Source organism: Chiloscyllium plagiosum, unplaced genomic scaffold (assembly GCF_037043375.1).
Source record: "Chiloscyllium plagiosum isolate Xiang-an unplaced genomic scaffold, Cpla_swu_hap1 HiC_scaffold_7, whole genome shotgun sequence".
Classification (NCBI taxonomy): Eukaryota; Metazoa; Chordata; class Chondrichthyes; order Orectolobiformes; family Hemiscylliidae; genus Chiloscyllium; species Chiloscyllium plagiosum.
In genome coordinates, this window is record NW_028270145.1 from 67,395,384 (window position 1) to 67,420,003 (window position 24,620).

At 39.0% G+C, this 24,620-nt stretch overlaps 1 protein-coding gene and 1 long non-coding RNA gene across 2 annotated transcripts in view; one reads left to right on the plus strand and one right to left on the minus strand.

Moving 5' to 3' along the window:
* The window catches only part of LOC122551638 (voltage-gated inwardly rectifying potassium channel KCNH7-like), a 470,988-nt gene that overhangs the window by 139,902 nt on the left and 306,466 nt on the right, over positions 1 to 24,620 (minus strand). Inside the window, exon 7 of the mRNA XM_043693875.2 lies at positions 19,183 to 19,397. Within this exon, the coding sequence (XP_043549810.2) occupies positions 19,183 to 19,397 (215 nt within the window). The remainder of the gene's footprint in view (positions 1 to 19,182; positions 19,398 to 24,620) is intronic.
* The window catches only part of LOC122551639 (uncharacterized), a 49,676-nt gene that overhangs the window by 1,001 nt on the left and 24,055 nt on the right, over positions 1 to 24,620 (plus strand). Inside the window, exon 2 of the long non-coding RNA XR_015757697.1 lies at positions 329 to 513. This is a non-coding gene — a long non-coding RNA (uncharacterized LOC122551639). The remainder of the gene's footprint in view (positions 1 to 328; positions 514 to 24,620) is intronic.

Below are 24,620 nucleotides of genomic sequence, written 5' to 3' on the forward strand. Positions count from 1 at the left end.
AGCACCACACTCTTGACTCTAATCTTCAGCATCTCCAGCAGTCCTCACTTTGACCCTGTGAAATTCTGTTGTTTTATAATCATACATAAAGTTATTAGAACTAAAGCCTTTGTTTCTATTTTGCATCCTTTTAAATTTTTTTCTTCTTGCCTTCCTTTGAAATTCACTCATTAATTAACATGCAGACATATCAGTTCGGCAAAAACATTGCACTCAATGTATTGACGTTGAGATGTGCACTAAGCCATTTAATGCAGGCAGCATCACAGCATATGTTCCTCATGTTGTTGCACAGAAGTGATCCAAGAAATTATAAATATCTCTTCAGATGAACAGAAGGCTGGACCATTTGTTATAATCTTCTACACGTTGAGTCTGTCGGCACCAGTTCAGACATATCATGGATCACAAAGAGAGCATCAGAAGGAAGTTCCTAGAGATGCACTTGGTGCAAGTAAAGACCAATAAATTGAAGAGACTGCAGAAGCAATCTAAATGAAAGGGCAAGCCCAGGTATGCAGCAGTTGTCAAAAAAACTCTCTGCTTACAAAAGCTTGATGTGAGTTTAAGAAAGCACAAACATCTCTTCAGCACTTGATGTACAGTGTGTCAGACCCACTGTAGAATTGCTGCTCCAATGTTGGGGTAGTAATGTGAGACAGATTAGGGCACCTGCAGGCCAAAATGGAACTGGTGGGAACTTCAAATAGGCCAAGTGTCAATTCCAAATTACAAATAAAGGCTAGGAGTTTCCAATTGACAGATTGTTGTTCCTGCAGAGTATATGGGAATTTCATACCTGGACCCTGTGGAATCCACAGTGCAGCTGTCTCTGAGTGAATTACCGTGGCAATTTAATATTCTGCTGGGCAATTCCCCTCTGCCTGGAACCCTCCAAAAATATCCAATTCCCCTCTGCCTGGAATCCTCCAAAAATATCTAATTCCCTTCTGCCTGGAACACTCCAAAAATATCCAATTCCCCTCTGCCTGGAAGCCTCCAAAACTATCCAGTTCCCCTCTGCCTGGAATCCTCCAAAAATATCCAGTTCAAATAGAGAATTCAAAGGGTTCTGCTGCAGTTAACTAAATAGTCACTCAGGAACAGTCAGATGGTTAAAAACACAGGTTAACTCCTGAGTAACTATTCAACTGACTGCCAACTCACCATCTACCCCACCCCAAGCTATAATGCCCTCAACCCTTTACATCCCAGATCCTGACACACTCTGCCTGACACTCAACAACTCCTTTACTCCAGACACCGCAACACATCCCTCCTGCTAACCATGGGACCTGACAGCTTCACCCCTTCTGCTGAACACAACGAATCCTATCTCTGCTGTTGGACATAACATTCTCTTCCTGTGTGCTCTTCCACTTCAACCTGAAACCCTAGTCCCTCTCCCCTCAGGACCTGACACATCAAACCCCATCAAACCTGATACCATGCATTTATCCTGACCTACTGTAAAAACTCCATCATGCCTGGCCGACTTTCCACCTTACCCCCTGTCACTTCACCCACCTGCATACTTACCTTATGTACTTACCATTTCAGGGGATTTGACAAAGTGGCTGTCTGTGATACTGGACCTTTAAAATTACAAACTAATGTAATTGATTTCAGTGAAAAATGTTTTTTTTTTGGCTTCTCCCAAAGATCCTGCGTTATGGAGGACCTATCACATTTAAAGTTAGCTCCACATATCTGTTGGAGCCCTGAAGAGAGTTTCCTGTCATAAATATAGTGCTTTAATTAATGTGAAACAGGAGTGAAATGGCAATCTGACAGCGATTGCCTCTCCACAGAAGATGATAACAATAACCTGTTGTTTCTGTAACATGTGGAATGAACTTCTAGATGGAGTGGTAGTTGTGGGTATAGTTACAATCTTAAAAGACATTCAGTTAAATACGTGAATGAGAAATGTTTGAAGAGATATGAGGATGCACAGGCAGGTCAGACTAGTTTAATTCAGGATTATTTTGGTTGGACTGAAGGTCTGTTTTCGTGCTGAATGACTCTGACTCTGTGACTCTGTAAGTGTGGTAGTTGATCTGCCATCTTACTTTCTACAGTATCAGTGATTTATGTGTGGCAATCTTGACTCTGAGAGAGACTTGTCCATCAAGGAAAATGCACAATGTCCAGCTGAGGTTAACAGGGAGGCATAGTGGAGGAGGGAGGCAAGCAGCGGCTGGTGTCCACCCTGCCTCCATCTTCAGATAATGATCATTTTGGTGGGAGTTTCCAATAATCCTTTTAAAGATGGTGTGTGTTTCAGTCAGCAGCTGTGGAATGGGCCCACTGCCAGTTTCAGACAGGCACTGTGAGCTGTCACAGGTGTGCCCTAATCTATAAAACATTATTTGCAGAGTGGCTGTTGGCAAGGAAGAATCAGGCTGCTAAGGGTGACACCAGGGTCCAGATAAGTAGCAGGGAAATGGTTTGAAAAAGCTGTCATGGGAGGGAATGATTGGAATGTACTTGGAAAAGGGTCCAGCTGAAGACTCCTATTTCCTCACTTTTTTGTGATTTGGGACTCATACTATTTGGACCCTCATTAAATTGTAATTGGGATTTTAAAATACCACCATTCTATGATTAACATCTTTTCAACAGTGCAAAATGTCTGAGACTAGCAGATGATGTAAAATCCTGAAAATTACAGATCTGCCGTGATAGAGTGAATATAATATTTCAGTCACTCCTGCAGAGAGACATGAAATTCCCATTCGATCTTGTAGACTTTTAACATGACGCGATTTTGCGTAGAATTAATCTGTGAAGTTAACTGTGATGTTCTGTGGGAAGCTGCCACATGTTACAAAACCTAGCAAATTTCTGATTTGACACCTCGCAGGCACACACACACCGGTATACCCCCATCCAATTTAGTGAGCCCCACTCCTTAAATATGAACATGGAGTATATGAGTATACCACCACTGCTGCTTATTCAGCGTTTATACAAAACTGAGGAAGAATAGTAATTCCTCTGAATGCCAAGGACAGATCGATGCATATCGAACATAGTGTAACTATTAACAGAAAGAAAACCTGCAGAAATGTAATGCTGAGGTAATAATCAATTTACTATGATGGCAAAATTAGAGCTTCAGGGAAAATATACATAATAACTAGAACGCTTTGGCTTCTTTGAAGAATTATTCCCAAAAGTGAACCAAATTCAATTTTCTTTAAATTAGAAATGCTATTTTGAAGTTTGTTGACAAAAGAAGCAATAGGTTTAATTAAATCATTTGAATCTGATTAGCTATGAGAATAAGTTGATGAATAATGAATAATAAAACATATGAGACTCCATAATGATTCAGTTTTAACATGAGTGTATGAATGAGGAAAATTACCCCCTCCCCCGCCATTGCCTTTAAATTTATCTTAGAAGTAACAATTAAATGATTTATAACTTGTATTCTCTGGACAGAAGGACTCAGCAGCATGGAATATGCAAGTTCATTACTTTGCTGTCTTTCATCAACTCACAGCTCAACCGTATTTTACGACATTTCTGATCTTTTCAGAATTCTAATGAACTGTTATAAAGCTATAAATCAGAAATAATCCATTAGGTAACTCAAGTCCAAACATAATCTTAGAAGTACACTAACAAGCAGTTGTTTGAAACTATTGAGAAAGAATTAGATTGGAATCCATGTCTTCAGTAATACGATTTTAGCTGATTTATACACAAGTACCATACTCAAATGGAAATCCAGTTAGCTGCTACTTTTCAGATACAAAGCTATAGAAATCCCTCTGAGAAGGGAGAGTGGAAATGTTGGTATTTATAGATGTGAATTAAATGCAATGCTGCCTCTCCCCTTGTTAAAGTTTAGTTCAACTGCCAGAGAATCTCCTAATTAGTGTTAATCTCTACTACTGGTACTGCTAGAGCTTTTCAAATGCAATTTTATTGTTCAAATGGTCTATTAATAGTTTCTGCAAGTAGATTTCTGCTTTAAAACCAGTAACAGTTTTGCCTTTCAGCGATAACACAATTCAGGTTGAATAAAACAGGAAGATAATTTTAGATCTCTAATAATTATGTTATCATTTTGCAACTGATGATGAAAAGCATTAGAAGATATAAAACTCCAGATACAGAATAGAGATCTTTCTTAAAATAGATCTGTTTTTACTAAAATTAACAAGGCCCAGTCTTGGAACAACAGTAAAACCTTTGCATCTCAGTACTATTTGCTAGAGTTCTTAAAACTGAGAGATACTAAAATGTTATTTTATGCTACTAGTATAAGTTTTAAATGAAGTTCTCTGAGAATTAGAAGAACAAATTTAAATCTTTGAAATGAACTCAAAATCCATTGGATGTGTTACGTATTCTGGTTGCCTGAAGTTTAGACTAATCATATTTTTAAATTCAAAGTACCAGAGCTTCATTGAAGTGTGTTTGTTGCAGGTCTCCATATAGCTGGTGAACTGATTTTATTTTGCTCAGTATGTGACTGCACTGCAGCAGTAAATGTGGCACCTCAGAACACATTCCCAGAACAATTAGTTCCGTATGAATAGCATAAAAATATAGCTTTCTTTACAAACTACCTCTATGTCAACATAATTATTCAAATCATTACTTTTTTTAAACAGTCTAAACAAAAGATGATTAACAATTGTCTTTTATAACTGAACACATTATTAGTCTGCAATAAGTTAATTTCTTGTCTCCATTTTGTAGATTTGGCATTCATTGTTCTCAATGATGAGTTGGCATGCTGCTCAGGGGACATTCTGCATGTTGTTCCTGCTGCCATCTAAGTGTTGCCTGAAGTTGCTTATGTCCTGTCACTTCACAAAACTTTGTTGAAGTTTCACCACTTGTTGGTGATGTTGTGATTTAATCTCACTGGTTAATAATGTTGTTGGTTTATGATTTCTGGTTTTAAATTACAAGTTATAAATCATTTAATTGTTAACTCTAAGATAAATTTAATGGGGATACAGACGGTGTCACTTTCTTCACTCATACACTCATCTTAAAATGGAACCATCATGAAGGCTCATATATTTTATTATTAACAATTTTTTCTGCATTTCACAATTCTTTAATGCCTTTTGGATGCCTGTTGAATACATAGTTGCTCTGGTTCTGAGCTTTCACTTCTCTATTTCCATGTAGCCATCACGTATCTCCTGTACAATGATTTTCTGGACTTGGTGGGGTATGATTGTTCTGGATCCAGCCAGCAGTACACCATCTTCTACTGCGTTGTTATCTCTAGTAGACAAGTACATCATTTTCGATGGTTGTAACTGTCATACCTTATCAAATCCCTGGATCAAATACCGGTACAGAGCATCAGAAACACTTTGAAATGAATCTTATGTTTTATTTGGCGAAGTCCAAGTCACATCAGATTGTTTGGAGGTTTCTTCAGTGCAAGGCTTAGCAAGTTTCCTCACCACACCTGACAAAACCTCTAACACAGAAATTACCTACACCACCCCATGGCAATCCTGACTTTTGACTTCTACCTAGCTTTTCCCCGAAGGAAAATGAGGAGTTTGACCCTGTCTCTTATTTCTTCCTGGTTTGGATTTCAGAGCGATATCAAATCTGTGAAGCCATTGAAATAAATTCAACAGTTTTGTTGGATCTCAGCATGTATCTTCTGTATTGATCTGATTCAGTGGACTATCATTAGTTTTCCTTTGGTGGGTAGCTGCTGCATTTCAAACATAAGTAAAGGATAATTGTATTGAGAAAGCCTTATTTTATGAGTAAGGAGAAAACACAGCTCACCGTTTGCATTTGCTGGCATTAAACCCTGGCTTAGTGGAGGCTAGTAAAGTTAATGTAAAGTCATTGAGGACATGGAATTGTTAGGCTACAGTTACAAGGTAATGTCGCTAAATGCAGGGATCTCCGGGAAGCTTGACCTAAAATGACTAAATTCTCAACTTAGAATTATGATTTTAGCATGAAACATTGATCTAGACAATTTACATTTGTCACAACATTGTTATAAGTATGCTAGTAATAGACATTGATGCGATGTACAGTTTATGCTAATGTGGCACAGCTGACTGAACAAAGTCCTAATGACAATTGTAGCTTCCTTCTCATAATTTCATGTTGTTCTGCTCGGAATCCAATATAAGGCACAGAATGTTAAGCAGAACTTTTGCAGTTACTCCCGCATAACAGTTGATTGGTAAATTTAGGGACAGATGGGAAAATGGGTGCACCTTCTATCAAACAAACCATATAAGAGCCAACAAGACATGGACCTGCCCGTACACCAAAATGGAGTTTAGTTTCCATGAACAGGTTTTGAAGAGAGTTGACCTGTTTCCATCAAAATCTTTCTATTTTATGGAGCCAATGCTAAACTGAAAATGGGCCAATCAGGAACTGTTGCTATCAGTGAAATGGGCCAATCATGGATTGTTGTGATTGAAAGAATTGGCTAATCAGAATTGGCTAATCAGGGTATGATGAGCAGCAGAGATTGTGTCAGCACTGTGGTTATAGACAGAGGTTGAAAAATTGGAAAGTCAGTTCAGTGGTCATTGTTCCCCAGTCTGATGTTAAGATGATTCTTGTTGCCAGATGTGTCTTTAAGAAGGATTTGTTCTGTCATGCTTCTTTTGAAAGCAAGTGTTGTAAACTTGGAGCTCAGCTTCCTACTCTGAGCCCAGCAATGTAGCCGGTTTTGGTTTTTTTAAAAGAAGGATGAGTGGGTGGAGTTGAAACTTTATTGCTGGAACAGCACAGCAGGTCAGGCAGCATCCAGGGAACAGGAGATTCGACGTTTCGGGAACAGGAGATTCGACGTTTCGGGCACAGGCCCTTCTTCCGGTTTTGGTTTTTTTAAAAGAAGGATGAGTGGGTGGAGTCAAGAATACACAGACCCAAGATTTGCAGATTTGGCTGTTCACTGTTCATTTTGCAGCTCCTGCTGCAAAATGCTTGAATTCTCTTTCCCTCTCTCTCTCACACAGAGTTTTCTCTTGGTGTTCTTTCTTCCTGGACTGAAGAATTGCATGTGAGACAATCTGTTTTTACTGAACTTGTCATTGTTAAGGGTGTATTTATGTGATGTTACCAAAATGGAACAGTTGCTGTTTAGTAGGTAAATAATCTATTATTCTGTTAAGTTTTCCAAAAGAGTTACGTCATTCCAATTTTTTTCGTCTGTATTTTAACGATAGTGTAAGAATATAGTGTGTTTTGCTTCAAGCCTGGTAGTTTGACCAATTGAATTGCATGCCTCGCACTTGCCTTTAAAATGAAGAAAAAGTTGGAGTTGAGGGAATCTTCTTAATATGCTTTGAGGGGGTTTGGACTGTTACATAACATCCTTTGTTATCTTGATAGACCCCTTGTCATTTAAATGTCTTTGGATGTTTTCTTGGGTTAGCAAGATGTACAGAGTGGCTGATGTACTTAGATAATGTCTTTGATTTATCAATTTTAAAAGTCATAGTTTACAGCAGCTGCTGCAGGAAAGCAACTGGCTTTCTTGAATTTTAAACTATGTTTTTGACTGCAGAGAACATACAGCTATGTACATTTTCTCTCTCTCTCTCTCTGTCTCTGTAATTTGTTTTCATCTGTAGGTTTCTCAGCCACCCGAGAACCAACCACACAGTTGTTGGTAACTTAAAAGTTTCTGTCACTGATAGCTGTCATGGGTCCAACTTCCTGTTACCAACCAGAGCTGCATTAGTTATATACCCTCAGCTCCAGCTGATCTGCAAGCAGAACTTCAATTGCTGCTTGTTCAAATAGTTATCTACAACGTCTGCCATGATATCAAGTTACATTCTTTCAGAACTGCAGCTACTCTGTCAAACACTGTTTATTAAAACATTTCTTCCTCATTTTAATCCACAGTTCAAAAAGCACAAAAGTAAAAAGACATGGTCCTTCCAACACAACACATGCCAAGAACAGCAAAAGTGAAGGCTTTGATCAAATTATAGAATTCACCTTTCCTAAAATTAAATAGAAAATTATGAGACTTATGGGAATGTTGTCATGTACTCAAAGAATCTTGCATGTTCCAATAAGGTCTCCTTTTATTCATCTAAATTCCAATGAGTACAGGCCCAATGTACTCTAAGTCTTTTCAGACCAGAGTTATTCCATATCTGTTATGAGCCTAGTGATCTTTTCTGGATTGCCTCCAATTTCTGTAGGTAAGGGCTCCAAAACTGCTCATAGTATTTTAGTTGTGGCCTGATTAGTGCTTTGCACAGTTTTAATAAAACTTCCCTATGTTTATGCTCCATTTCCTTTGAGATTAAAAAAAGCAGTATTCCAAATGCCTTCCCTATTACCTGCTGAACTTGGATGCCAGCTTTTTCTGATTCACATTTGAGGTCTCCCAAAAAGACTATCTGCACATTTCCTGCATTTAAAAAAAAATTCAGATGTCTAGCATTTCTTCTCACATTGTGTGAAATTGCCTCAGAACTGTATAATGTTCATCTAATACTTAGCAACACCCGCTTTGGGCACCTTCTGGATCATTGAGGCCTTTGAAAAGGGTATGTTTCAATTCATCTCGCTGAAGAATTCTCCTAAAATATAACCCATCATAATTTTGCTTTTTTTAATATAGTTGTTGCTTAATGGTGTCATTTTTAGTTTGGCCACCTACACATCCACAGATTCGTGATCAGAATTCAGCTGGCTCCCTTTATGACTGATGACATTGCTTACTCAATAGTCAAGTGAAAGCAGATGGAGCAGCATTGAGAATACCACATGCCAGTGCACGGCCTGCTGTATTTACATTCACCTATCAATGCAATGCCAACAACATTTAGCAACAAAGCAATCAGAGAAACATGGCCACTCTTCTTGCTTGAACGATGGAGTGTGAACTTTCAGCATGCACACTCAATATGTAGATTATTCTGTGATCAGTATGTAGCAAATGAGGAGAGTTGAGTAGGAATTAAAGACTGTCCCAATGTCAGAGTTTCAAAATAATTTTAAAAACAAATAAAAGTTATAAATTGCATTTATATACTATGTTTCATGATCTTAAGATATCGGCTGGTTCCTTGCAAACAATGAACGAGTTCTGAATTGTTTCACAATTAACCAACTAATAAAAGTAGGGGGCTTCACATAGGACGCTGAATCCTCAATGACTGGGGAACCCAGTACACAATGCATTGACATGAAGAAACAGCTGAAGGCATTTGATTCTCAAAGGCTAGAAGCACTGTTAACTTTCCAGCATTAACATTGAAGACTTGTACTCCAGATCTTGCTGCACCCCTAGCCAAGCAGACCCAGGACAGACTCATCACAGACAGCTACTAAGCAATCTGGAAAATGGCCCAGGTACATCATGACCTGAAAAATAGTCAAATCAATAGGTCACTATCCCATCCGTCTACTTTTGATTATCAACAAAGTGATGAAAGTAGTCATCAACAGTGCTGTCATGCAGCACTGACTTAACTACTCATTAATACTCCATGTGGATCATTCATGAAATGTCATGTTCTCATCATGTCATTAGTCCAGGCACGGACAAAACAGCTGAACTCCAGAGGTAGGGAAGAGTAATAGCCTTTGTTATCAAGGCATCATTTGACAGTGTACTTTAAGGATCCCCCACAAAACTGAAGTTAATAGAAATTGTGGGGAAATTCTCTAATGTTTGGTGTTATATCTACTATGAAGGAAGATACTTGTAGCTGTTGGGGATCAATCTCAGTTCTAAGATATCTCTCAGAAGACTCCTCCTTATTGTATCCTAGGACCAACCATTTTCAACGGCTTCATCAATTACCTTTCCTCCATAAAGTCAGAAGAGGGATATTTGCTGATCATTATGCAATGTTTAGTACTATTCTCAATGCCTCAAATACTGAAGCAGTCTGTGACAGTGCTCAGCAATACTCATTCCTGATGAAGAGCTTCGGCCTGAAATGTCAATTCTCCTGCTCCTCAAATCACCTGCTGTGATTTTTCTGCAAGACACTCTCGACTCAGCAAGACTCGGAAAACATTAAAGCATGGGCAAATAAGTGGCAAGAAACATTCATGCCAAAGTTCTCTTAAACAAGAGAGAACCTAACCATTTCCTCTTACCTAAATTAGAAGGGGACTAATCCACTGGCAAGGAGATTTGCTAGAGCTGCTAGTGGTCTAGCAGGGATTGTGGCAAGTATCACAATTCCTGACTGCTGTTTATCATCTACAAGGCAGGAATTAAGAATGTGACGGAATAATATTTATTTTTAGGGTAAGTGCAGCTCAAACAACATGCAAGAATCAGAACAAAGTCACCTGCTGGATTACTTACGCTATCTTCAGAATTGCACCAATGCACAACGACAGCAGCATCCACCATCCACAATATGTACTTTAACAACTTATCAAGGTTCTATCAGCAGCACCTTCCAAAGCCATGACCTCTACTAAAGGACAAGGCAGTATATGCAATGGGACCACTATCATATGTAGATTTAACTTCAAGCCATGTACCATCCTGATTTGTCATAGGATCACCATTCTGGAACTTCTATCCCCTAATGACACTGGTAGTGTACCAATACCATATAGTCTACAGTGTGAAGAAAGCTGCTCATCACATCTCTTTGAGGGCAGTTGTGGCTGGGCAACAAATGCTCATCTAACCAACAATGCCAATATCCTGTTAAAGAATAAAAAATAAATCACTGTGATAGCCAGTTTTCACATTGTACGGCTCCACAAACAACAGTGAGATAGCTAAGAATTTTATTCAGGCACTTCCTATTTAAGCTTAATGACAACCTATGATAGTCTCTTTCCTGCCAAACCCAAGTGCCAATGTATAAATACCTTGGGATGTCGATGGAGACATATCTTCACTGATTTATTTCCACAAGGACTATTGTAACTAAGCTATGCCATTTGCATCTGGCTATTTTAAAGACAATCTGGAAGAATTGGATAGGTCTTTCTCTAACTGGAAAATATGTCATTGATTAAATGTGCCTTCCAAATGAACCAGTCCAGAGTTCATTACTATATCAAATAACTGACATTATTTGTCAGACAAAATACATCACAAACAAAAACAACATAATCTTTAGTTTTAACCCAAGACATCACAAATGAAATATACATGGCCATCAAGATGCCACCCATAGATCTCAATGTATATATAAACCGGGTGGCTCTTTAAATAAGGATGTTAATGAGCAAAAACAAAAACAGAGTTAACATTTTGAGTTCAGTGACTCTTCTTCAGTTCTGTAGCATTGACTTTGCTTTCACTCCACGGGTGCTGCCAGAGCTGCAGTACTTTTTGTTTCTGATTTCCGGCATCCACAGTTCTTTGTCTTTTTTTTCTAAAGTGTATTTATGATCACAGATATGTTTTCCTGCATGTAAATTCCAATTGCCTAGAAAGTAGTCACAATGTCCTAATTCTGGTTATATGATGGATCATAAAGAATGACTTTGTTACCTGCGAGACCTGGGGCTTTTCCTTGCAGTCGTGATTTATAAACCCAATTATAAATTCTCATGTTGCAACAAAACATAAATACAATGGCCAAGGTTTTGTGAGTAGTAAAGATGGTGAAATTAGTAATGAGATTGTACCTCCATTAATGCTCTCAAACTTCAGGTGCTGTTGAACATAGAAATCAAAATATTGCTGCCGGTGACTTGGCAATTTTTCATAGGTTTCATTGCTGAGGTTCCCATAGAGTGCAACATATAAATTAGTGAGAACTTGTTCTGTTAGACTATTAGTACTACGATAAAAATCCTTGAAAAAGTTGCTGAATGATGTTTAACTGGGTTTTTAACAGTGTCATTGTTTATAATTTCCGCAAAACAGTCTCATTGATGCCAAAGTGCTAATTTAATATTGTGGCATTTCACACAACTGTATTATGACTTTAAAAAGTTGTTTATATATCATTTTCTATCCTTTTCCTATATGTAAACCACATTGGTTTATTTTGCTTCCTGTAAAACTAAAAAAAAATGACGGTATTTTGAATCCTTTAATTCCTGGTTTGCTGTCTGTGAGAATAAGTAGACAGGCAGGAGGCTGGAAGAATACAGCAAGCCAGGAAGCATTGGGAGGTGGAGAAGTCGATATTTCGGCTGTAACCCTTCTTCAGGACTGGGGGTGGGTGTAGGGGGAGCTACGGTTAAAGGAGGAGGCGGGGGTGAAGTGGGGATAGATGAAGACAGGTAGCGGGTACGAGCTGGCTGGTCAATGAGAGGAATGAATCTGACAGGTGGCTGGGAGGGGTGGAATGGAGGGGAAGAAGCTGGGAAGGGAGTCGGGGGATGGGAAGGGAGGATATTTGAAATTGGAGAACTCAGTGTTGAGTCCTCTGGGCTGTAGGCTACTCAGGCGGAAGATGAGGTATTGTTCCACCAATTTACAGAGGAAATTTGCTTGGTTCATTGTGGCAACGGAGGAGGCCAAGGATGGTTATGTCAGAAAGGGAATGGTTAAGGGAATTGAAATGGGTGGTGACTGGGAGGTCTGGTCAGCCCCTGTGGGCCCAGCTGAGATGCTCAGCAAACCGTTCTCTAAGTTTACGTTTGGTTTCCCTGATGTAAAGAAGACCACATTGGGAGCACCTGATGCAGTAAACCCGGTTAGAGGAGAGGCAGCTGAACCTCTGTCTCACCTGGAAGGACTGTTTGGGGCCCTGGATGGAATGAGGGACTGGCGTATTGGCAGGTTTTGCATCTTTTCTGGTTGCAGGGGAAGGTATCTGAGGGTTCGGGGGGTCAGTGGGGAGAGCGGCACAAACCAAGGACTAAAAAAGGGAATGGTCCTTGCAGAAGGTGGAGAGGGGTGGGGATGGGAAGATGTACTTGGTGGTGGGGTCTAGTTGGAGTTGGTGGAAATATTTCAGGATAATGCATTGGATGCAGAGACTGATGGGGTGGTATGTGAGGACAAGGGGGCCTCTATCTTTATTGTGTTTGGAGGGGGAATGGAGGTGATGCAGTGGAGGACTGACTGGATGACACAGGGAGGAAAAGCATGTGGTTCAAAATAGGTGGACATCTGGGATGCTTGGGAGTGGAATGTCTCTGCATCCGTGCAGATGTGGTGGAGACGGAAGAATTTGGAGAATGTGATGGAGTTCTTGCAGGATACTGGGTGGAAAGAGGTACAGTCCAGGTAGTTCTGGGAGCCTGTGGGTTTGTAGTAAATGTTTGTCTGGAGACTGTCGCCGGAGCTGGAAATGGAGAGGTCAAGAAAGGGGAAGGAGGTGTCCGTGATGAACCAAGTGAATTTGAGGGCGGGGTGGAAGTCACTGCCCATTTTAATTCCCCTTCCCACTCCCTTTCTGACATGACCATCCTTGGCCCTCTCCATTATCACAATGAACCAAACCGTTGGAGGAACAACACCTCATCTTCCGTCTATGCAGCCTACAGCCCGGAGGACTCAACATTAACTTCTCCAATTTCAAATAACCCTTCCCATCCCCTGACTCCCTTCCCAGCCCCTTGCCGTCCCTTCCACCTCCTCCCATTGACCAACCAGTTCATACTCTCTGCCTGTCTTCACCTATCCCCACCTCACCACCCTCTCCCTGCCACCCTGTTTATCTGCAGCTTTCCCACACCCACCCCCAGTCCTGAAGAAGGGTTACACCTAAAACGTCAACTTTTCCACCTCTTGATGCTGCCCAGTTTGCTATGTTCTTCCGTCTTCCTGCCCGTCTACTTTGGATACCAGCATCTGAGGTTTTTTTTGTCTCTACCCACGCCTGTGAAAATAAAGCTATATGATTTACTGCTTATCTCAATTGACAACATAATCACAGCTCGAGGGCCAGAAACTCTTGACTTGTTGCCAGATTCAAACCACCATTGGGAAAGGAGAAATCTGATCAGCTTTGTGTGAGGTGAATTGCCAGTACCATTATTTTATGACTGACGATTAAATTTACCCCTATGAGTCCTATACCAATATTTGAGGTTCTATATGGAGTACAAAATAGACATGCTAATGAAGCAATATTATTGCTTGGATTATCAAGCATATGGCTGTTGTGTAATCTATTTAGCTATCTGAGTTCATCACTATATTTTGCATTGTGCTATTCAAAGAGGCAGCAGGCTAAAAAGGAGGCTCATGCTATTACAGCTTCACAGGAAGAAAATAATGGAAGCAGATGTAGGATGTGGAGAGATATCATCCACCAGAATGGAAACTGATAACACCTATTACATTCCACTGGGACAAATACAGTAGGGAAGGATTGCTATACCTCTGTATTCAAGATCTCAATTACATCATCACAGTATTCATGAATGTTGTTTTAGAACATAGAACATAGAACAGTACGGCACAGAACAGGCCCTTCAGCCCACGATGTTGTGCCGACCACTGATCCTCATTAATGCGCCCTCAAATTTCTGTGACCATATGCATGTCCAGTAGTCTCTTAAATGTCCCCAATGACCTTGCTTCCACAACTGCTGCCGGCAACGCATTCCATGTTCTCACAACTCTCTGTGTAACGAACCTGCCTCTGACATCCCCTCTATACTTTCCTCCAACCAGCTTAAAACTATGACCCCTCGTGTTAGTCATTTTTGCCCTGGGAAATAGTCTCTGGCTATCTACTCTATCTATGCCTTGTATTATGCCTTGTATACCTCAGTTAGGTCCCCTCTCCTCCTCCTTTTCTCCAATGAAAAAAGTCCGAGCTCAGTCAACCTCTCTTCATAAGATAAGCCCTCCAGTCCAGGCAGCATCCTGGTAAACCTTCTCTGAACCCTCTCCAAAGCATCCACATCTTTCCTATAATAGGGCGACCAGAACTGGACGCAGTATTCCAAGTGCGGTCTAACCAAAGTTTTATAGAGCTGCAACAAGGTCTCATGACTCTTAACCTCAATCCCCCTGTTAATGAAAGCCAAAACACCATATGCTTTCTTAACAACCCTGTCCACTTGGGTGGCCATTTTAAGGGATCTATGTACCGGCACACCAGGATGCCTCTGTCCTCCACACTGCCAAGAATCCTATCCTTAATCCTGCACTCAGCTTTCAAATTCGACCTTCCAAAATGCATTACCTCGCGTTTATCCAAGTTGAACTCCATCTGCCATCTCTCAGCCCATCTCTGCATCCTGTCAATGTCCCACTGCAGCCTACAACAGCCCTCTATACTGTCAACGACACCTCCAACCTTTGTGTCGTCTGCAAACTTGCTGACCCATCCTTCAATCCCCTCATCCAAGTCATTAATAAAAATTACAAACAGTAGAGGCCCTGTAATCCTACAACAGCCTACAACAGCCCTCTATACTGTCAACGACACCTCCAACCTTTGTGTCGTCTGCAAACTTGCTGACCCATCCTTCAATCCCCTCATCCAAGTCATTAATAAAAATTACAAACAGTAGAGGCCCTGTAATCCTCTAGAGCTGAGCTTGACCCTAGCTTCCTCCACCTTATGTAAGCTACCTTTTTCCTTTTGATGAGAAGCTCCACCGCTCTCGTCATCCAAGGTTCCTTTATCTTACCACTTGTCTGTCTCAGAGGGACATATTTATTCATCACTTGCAACAACTGTTCCTTAAACAGTCTCCACATGTCTATAGTGCCTTTACCATGGAACAATTGCTCCCAATCCATGCTTCCTAACTCATGTCTAATCGCATCATAGTTTCCTCTTCCCCAATTAAATATCCTCCCATTTTGCCTAATCCTCTCCTCCTCCATAGCTATATTTTCTGTGCTTGTTATCTCATTACTTTGGATACTATCCAGAAATGTGTGCAAGGACACCACTTGCTTGGCTGTACTTTGCATTTAAGTAAATCCCTCCAGTAGAATTGTTTTTTTACCCCATAATCTATCTTTAAATTCATAAATACATTGTCTGAGGTGCAGCACAAAGGAAAGAACTTGACACAAAGTGTTGTGAAGGTGCCATTTCCTCAACATGGAAAGAAACAACAGGGGAAGACTAAGGTAAAATTTACAGAGCAAAACCAACCAACAATTTGCAAGATTGCTAAGATCACAAGGCTTATAGCTCATTACGCAGGTGGTTAGTAAACACAGGTCATGCTTTGAGATTTTAGAAAGAGAACCATTGTATAAGGTATCATAATTAATGAATATTACTTTGTAGAAAATGACATTATAAATTCAAACAATGCACTTTACAGATGTATGTCAAGGAAAAAGTCTTAGGGTTATCTCATCCAAATCAGATAGTTTCTTTAGAATGACTGATCCAATTCCTGTTTTTGTTTTCTCCTGACATACATAAGTACGCCTCGCTTGTCAGCAGAGTTGTGTAATGGAAACACAGAAAAGTGCTGGGGTGGACAACACAGCATCACTATGTTCAAATCACCTTCTCCCTGTCTACAACTTTATCACATTCCTTTACGTGGAGCTTTTTCTAGTGAGTCTTTTACAAATGGCATTGAAAATGATGTATGTGGCATCATTATTCCTTACTGCACATCATGCAGTTTTGGTTGAAGAAAGGTTGCAAAAATTACTTTATGCAGGATGTGCTTCTCTCCTCTTAAGTGCAAAAAACAATGATATTGTTCAAAGGATAATTGTATTGATATGTAAAAGGAACTGTACCTAGCTTTCTCTAGATGCCAGTGATTTTTTTATTTTTGTGCTGTCTCATGTGTTTGAGGTGATGGATATGATAACTGCATCTCCTATCTCATCCATCACTTAGATTGCATCTGTGTTTTACAATTGAGTCATTTAAGAGATGGTAATTTTTTGACTTATCTGTTGCAGTCAATGTTCATGGACTGTAGTCCTACACTTTTATTAAGTCAGGTGCCAGAACATTCTAAAGATGAAGATGGGCTTTCTTGAATGATTTTGCAGAGCAATTCTTATTTGCTACAGCATAAAGTCAATTTTGTTAGGACTGATAAAAATCAGAGCTATAGTGAATGTTTAATGATGATGCGAATCTCTGGAAATAGAGACCATTCTTAATATTGACCCATGTTGTTTTCCCTAAGAGACACAGCTCATTGCAACAAGGTCTGGCAATCATCACTAATATAAAGAAAACTTCCAAAATAATCTGAATACAGGCTTAAAACTGTTACATTTCACAGCTTTGGCTTACTGGCCTCATCCCAAAGCTGTCCAAGTACTTCCAACTTGAGGGGACAGCTGTTGAAATGCTCCTTTGCAACAGATATTTTTGAATCCACCTTGAACAAAGGAGGAGTATATGAAGAAGGCTGACCAACAAGCCGCCACAGTGCTTCGCGCGAGCCTGGAAATTGTACATTGGTCTACCCACAATTCTCCCTGTGTTGATAAGATTATCTGCACCTGACCCAAATCCTTAAATGTTGACAGACTAAATCCTTCTAAAACCATATCCAGTATATTCCACCTTCATAGTACTTCTGTGGAAAAGGATTTGTATATCAAAATGGATTATCAGAGACCAAAGAATGATCCCAGACCCATACACTTAGGAGTACCCCAAGATAGGACTTTGAGTTTTAGGAATACCTAAAGAAAGCATCAGCAAAGATTATAATAGAATTAATCTTTTGACCAAATTCATTGGATATATGGAATGCTCCTGTCGCAAACTTTATGCTGACAAACATTACTCCTCATATATCTTCCCATTCAATCCATCTTTGCCTGTCTTACATTTCACTGCTCGAGATAGAGTAACATCTTTGCACAATAACTACCAACAGACATGCTTTAGATCAATAAATGGGAAATATGGGAAGTCACAAATATGTTCCTTCTGACAACCCCATCTATCAAATTTCAGGCTATGAATTGCCACAGTGACAGTGGTCCTTGCTAATGGTATTCAGAATGATCAGGCAGCCCTGACCGGCACTGGACCCTCAGTACAATTCTCTTCAGTAGATGTGCTAACAATACAGCATACTGTAGAATGTCCCCTCTACAAACTAAGCATGATTAACTACTTAAACCTCAGCATATGTGGAGGTTATTGCTTGAATTTGGGAATTTCCACTTAAATACATTTACAAGTAAAAATACACATTACAATAGGTTTTGTCTGGACAATCTCCAATCTATTTGGTGTTATATACTTAATTTTGCTTCATTTATTATAATTTTGGTCTGTCCTTCCTTTCATTGTCCTGTGTCAACATCAACCTTTTTGTGTATTATTGCTATGTATTATACTCAAGCAAAAATATACAAATTTAAGAAATAACAAATTGGTTTAAATACAGAAAAAGACAATAATTGTTTCATAAACATTGATTGTCTAATTTCAGGTTATAATTAATGAGTCATATCTTTCATATTACTGATCAACCAGGCAGAAAAAATTACATTCAATATTGAATACATTGCAAGTATTTGGCAACAATTCATGCAAAATATGTTTTTCTTGAAATGGCCTCTTAACATTACATTTGTGCAATATTTTGTTCTCTGGTATTTTCTGTCTGTGATGAATGTCTCCCCTTGTTTTAAGGTGTTTGGCTCTAATTTGCTGAATGCCATAAAAGGTACTTGTACATGTACATGAAGTTTCACATAGATGTGTTTGAATTATTGTGTGGTTGCCTGCAATTGGATTACTAGTGTACATCAAAGTTCAAGGTAGGCACATGAATGAATTAGTCACAGACCCTCAGCAATGAGCTACAGTTCACACATACTTTATATAAACAGTTACAACCTGCTTTGGGTCACAGAGAGCTGAGCTTCCTCAAATGGACACAGTGCTTTGCAGAATATCCAAAATGGAGAAAAAATAAATGTTAAATCAAATGGTGACTGTTCAAAATAGCAACTAAGTGGATGACTTTTATCTTTTCTGAGTTTGATTACTAATACTGAGATACAATGGAATTTGTGTTCATGAGTAAAATCAAGTGTTTCAGTTCTCTAATTCCCTTTAATTGCAGAATAATGCACATAATTTTTTGAAATTTCTTCTCTTCTCCAAATTGAACATAGCATATTTTATCTATTCATTCACTGATGGAACAGATGAAATAATTAGATTTATTTCTTGGCCAGGTTAACTCTGTGATTCCAATGTTTACTGGAACTTGCAAGAGCAACAAATGGATTTGCATAATTATTGAGGATAATAATTATTAGTGAAAATCATGTTTACAAGTATGAATAATTTTCTTTTAACTACTTTGTCCTATGTGCAATACTCTTACCTGTGTTACTTTTTCTGTCACGTTGTGCGTTCTTTCCTTCACTTTAGGTGCAATGATGGTCTTCTCTGATGAAGGTGGGGATGAACTCTTCTTTTCAGCTTTTATATCAGAAAAGTTCAGGGTGATTTGAGGAATCTTGCTAATTGTGTTATATTTGTTGAGATTAGAATCTGATGTGGAACCCAATAGGCTTGACTTGATATGATTAAAAGGGCCTGAGGAAAATTCACAGTAAAACAAGTGAGGATATATTCTGTACACCAGATATTTTACACAAATTCACATCTTATGTTCTCTCAAGATGCAATTGTATCTTGAACTTTTTGATTATCCTTATGGGAAGGACCATTTCATTAATTTAATAATAATGACAAAAATATAAATAACTAATTTCAGTTATTACAGTTGAATGCATTTTCAAAATGCATGAACTTTTTGCATGATTGTTTTCATCTGCTCAAAGTATGGAAATTCCCATTGTACATAGTGCAATATCAAATGCAGAACCTTAATTAGATATGACATTGCATGCAAGCTTTTGCAATTACAAATGATCTACACATATCATCTAGAATTTACTAAAAATCAAACTATGAACAGATCATCACATACTCAATAAACAGTCAGTCAATGGTCATTGCTTGATCAACTACAGATGCACATGTATTTCTGCTAGAGTTGAGAACTGTATAGTTCAAAAAATTTTGTTATTTTTACAGGTTCAATATATATCTATATTTTGAAAGACTAAGCAAATGGTTCAGTCTAACATGTTTCTGAAAGTCTTTAACACAAGTTAATAGTGTTTCAAAACACATACTTTCGAAAACTAATTTCCTACCATCAGCTATGATCCATGAATGAAGTCATGTTACCAATTAAGATCAAGTAATGCTTTGTCACTAAAATAAATTTTTATCCTTACTTATATTACACTTACCCCTGTTTAGTTTTAATATTGTAATATCTATTTTATACAAACCACATGACATTTTTCCATTTGTGCTAACTAAAGTGATAGTGCCATTTGATTATATACTTCCTTGCATTTTTATGTGCTGTTATTTTATTTTAAATCTGTCTTTGGTTTCCTTGACCAGAAAATTCACTATAAACATGGTAAAAAATATACGACTAACTCTGCCCTTTGTATGGCATGCGTGTACTTTACTGTTTGATAGTGCTGGCTTGTTACTGTTGATAACATTGGTTACCTGATGATTAGATTCAGCAAATAGAAACTGAAAGAATTGAGAATGCTGTAAATCAGAGAGAAAAATAGAAATTGCTGGAAAAGCTCAGCATGATAAGGCAATGCAGGATGACACTAAGTAGAAAAGCAAGTGAGCAGTCTTGAGATCTAGCCTGGCCAATCCAAGAGCTGAGTGCTTGTCTTTTTACCTAAAGTGTCCCTGCTGCAGCCTTTCAATGCTAATTGCTTCTTCTTCACGCCAGGTATTACTTTCTGTCTGATTCTGCCACACATCCTGCCTTTGCCTATGCTGCTTTGACCCCCCAATAAGATTCTGCCCAATGTCTTCTTCATCTTCTGAAAGTTTCCATAAAAGCAAATAGTTCACTTATCTATCCTATTAATTTTATTTTTAATTTTAAATACATCAACTAGACCAAATCTTTTGTGCAAAGGCTAAGCAGGTTGGCTTTACTCCGTGGAGTTTAGAAGAATAAGAGGCAATCACATTGAAACATACAGGACTCTTAGTGGGGCTTGACAGCATAAATGCAGAGAGGATACTTCCCCTCATGGGAAAGCCTAGGACCAAGCAGCATAGTGCCAGAATAAAGGGGTTCCAATTTAAGACTGAGATGAGGAAACATTTCTTCTCTCAAACAGTTGTGAATCTTTAGAACTCCTTGCCACAGAGAGTTGAGGGGGCAAGGCCCTTGTGTATCTTTAAGGCTGAGATAGATAAATTCTTCATTGGTCGGGGAATGAACAGTTACGGGGAAAATGCAGCAAAGAGGACGTGAGGAATGTCGGGATCAGCCATGATTCTATTGAATGGCAGAGCAGGCTCAAGGAGCCAAACATAAGAAATGGATGTCATGGTCTAACTTCCATTCTTTTGAACTGAAGAGAATAAAATCAAATTTCATGTGTTTTTATTTTGACAACTCTTGTATCATTCTGCTGAATCTGCTCTCTATCTCTTCAAAGGTCAATTTTTTTGCGGTTTGGTTTCAAAACTGAGCGTAGTACTCTAAATGGAAACTGATGAAAGTTCTAGTCAATTGAAATATCACTTTCTGACAATTTGATTCCAATTCTTGTGTGATAAAGTCTAATTTTCCATTCAAAATTTTGATTACCTTTAGTATCTGTACAAATGTTTTTACCGATTTGTGCAAACAAAGGCATAAATCACTTGTTCCTCTATAGTTCTTATTTTCTTATCATTCAGAAAATATTCCAAATGATCATGTTCAGATCCAAAGTGAATTATCTCACACTTTCCCGGATTGAACTCCATCTGCCACACTTTGCCCAGTCACTCCATAATCTATTGTAATGTTCAACTTCAATTCACACAGTTTAACTGTGTCTCTAAATTTAATTGAATCTGTGAACTTGGATATGCATTTGTTGTGGGCATGGGAATAATAGTGAGTTATCACTATTAATCACTTCTCAATTGGCTGCAGATAATTATGTTTTAAAGTGGAAATATTTCATATTCCTACATGACCGCTCCTGGCACCTAATGAAAGTTGCACCTCGATCAACATATGGCACTGGGTAAGAGTTATTTTAGGAAGTTCACTGCTATCTTTGCTCCTTTTTTTTTTGTTTAGGTCCTTTGGGCCTATCAAGTGATCAGTAGTACAGTATATGTCATCATTGAGTATCTACAGAAAAAACACTGTTCTTAGAAAACAGGAAGGTTTACTTCATGATTGCAATAAGAATAACCAAATTTGGTTTGGCATTATTGCAAGGATATTATGGAGCTGGTACATCCCCAAAAGCTCGAGCAGAACTACACAGATTATGTATTACATTTGTTGAATGGATGAGCCAATGTAACATGACCATTATGTTTTTCAGTACCATCATCTCATACAACAAAAGTTTTATTTGTTGAGTGCTATACATTGCAATAATAAACAAAACACAGGTCTTAAGTTTAAAAAAGGAGACATGTTTACTTCTTAATACCTGGATGTATTCACAATCACAATCACTTAACCACACATACATACACAAACATGAAAAATGATAACAAGAGAGGGAGCATATGCTCTAGTCTTGACTTTTCATCACATCATTTTAATACATGAAAGTCTTGACTACAAGATTGAAGTGTTGCAGGCCTGATGATTCCTTTTTGATTTCCTGGAGAAATGGAGAACAGAAGTTTCTGATGATGAATTCACAGTAGCTCACTGCTTGCTGCAGCAGGTTTTTGGCTTCAGTCCAGCTGAGGTGCGTTCGACCTCATATAGTTAAGATCAGGTTTGGCTCTTCAAGATAGTAGGTTTATGATATCCCTAATTCTCTTCTTGCTATTTAATTTCAGGCAGAGTCCTTGCTTTGTTGGTCTCACTCTATCTGTCGGCATTGTTTCACTGAGTCTGCTCACCAAATGTGTGTTTATAAGTATACCTGCAAGGACTGCAACAAACATTACATTGGACAGATGGGCAGGAAACTAGCCACCAGAATTCATGAGCACCAATTAGCCATCAAAAGAGATGGCCAACTATCATTAGTATCGATACACACAGACGAAGGTGACACCAGTTTGACTGGGACAATACATCCATCCTGGGACAGTCTAAACAAAGACATGCACAGGAATTCCCAGAGGCCTGGCATTCAAACCGGAACTTCATTAATAAACGTATCGATTTGGACCCCATTTACCAAGCTATCAGGAAAAGAACCGGAAGTGATATCACCCTGCACAACAGATCAAGACAGATAAATAGCAAGTGGGACAGTACACCAGCACTTCATCAGAGGCTCACTGATGATGTTACCTAGCATGGTGATGAAACATCTGCAAACAAATCTATTAGCTCAGCGAGCAAATTTACAACTTGAACCACAACCTACAAATCTTCTCCAAAAGCGCAATAAATATCCCTATCACAATCTCGCTTCTGCCAAGTGTCCATTGTAACTGTTTTGTCATTTCCCACTTAACTTGTCCCTGGTGACTTCGTGCATTGACTTACAATAATGTTTGAGTTTCATTCATTTATATCTCCAGCTAAAAGAATGGGTTTCCAGTCACAGTGATTCTGTGGAATTCCATTCACAGTCAAAAGGTTTCGTAGGCTATTGTGAACTAGGCTTCTGAAGTTACTCAGACAAACTGGTAATCATAAAATTCATAGGAAAGATATGTTGCATTTTAATGTCTTATTAATGAAACGTCATGTAAATTAATTTATAGTTTATTGCTTTGATTAAGCAAACAACTTAATTTTCAGCTGTGTGTTCTTTTTTATTTATTCATTTGTGTGATGTTTGCATCACTGCCTGGCCAGCATTTATTACCTGTCTCTAGTTGCGCTTGAGAAGGTGGTGATGGGCTGCCATTTTGTACCGCTGGATTCCAACTGCTGTGGGATGATCCACAATGCCATTTGGGAGAGAATTCCAGGATTTTGATCCAGTGACAGTGAAGTAAAGGTGATATATTTCCAAGTCAGGATGGTAAGTGGCTTGGAGGGGAACTTGAAAACTGTGGTGTTCCAATATATCTTCTGCTCTTGTCCTTTGGGATGGAAGTGATCTTGGATTTGGATGGTGCTATCTGAGGATCTTTGATGAATTTCTGCAGTACATATTGCTGCTACTGAGTATCGATGATGGAGGGAATGGATACTTGCAGATGTAGTGCCAATCAAGTGGCCTGCTTGGTCCTGGTTGGTGTCTAGCTTCTTGATTGTTGTAGGGAGTTTATTTCATCACACTCCTGACTTGTGCCTTGTAGATCATGGACTGAGCTTTGGGGAGTCAGGAGGTATCTTACTTGCTTCAGTAGTCATAGCCTCTGACCTGCTCTTGTAGCCACTGTGTTTATGCAGTGAGTTCAGTTGAGTTTCTGGTCAACGGTAACCCCAAAAGTGTTGATATTAGGACATTCAGTGGTGGTATCACCATTGAATGTCAAAGGGCAGTGGTTGGACTGTCTCTTACTGGAGCTGGTCATAGCCTGACATTTGTGTGGTGTGAATGTTACTTGCCACTTGTCAGCCCAAGCCTGAATATTGTCCAGATCTTGCTGCATTTGAACATGGATTGCTTTAGTATCTGAGGAGTCATAAATGGTGCTGAACATTATATAATCATTTGCAAACATCCCTACTTCTGGTCTTATGATGGAACAAAGGTCATTGATGAAGCAGCTGAAAATGGTTGGGCTAAGGACACCACCCTGCGGAACTCCTGCAAAGATGTCCTGGAG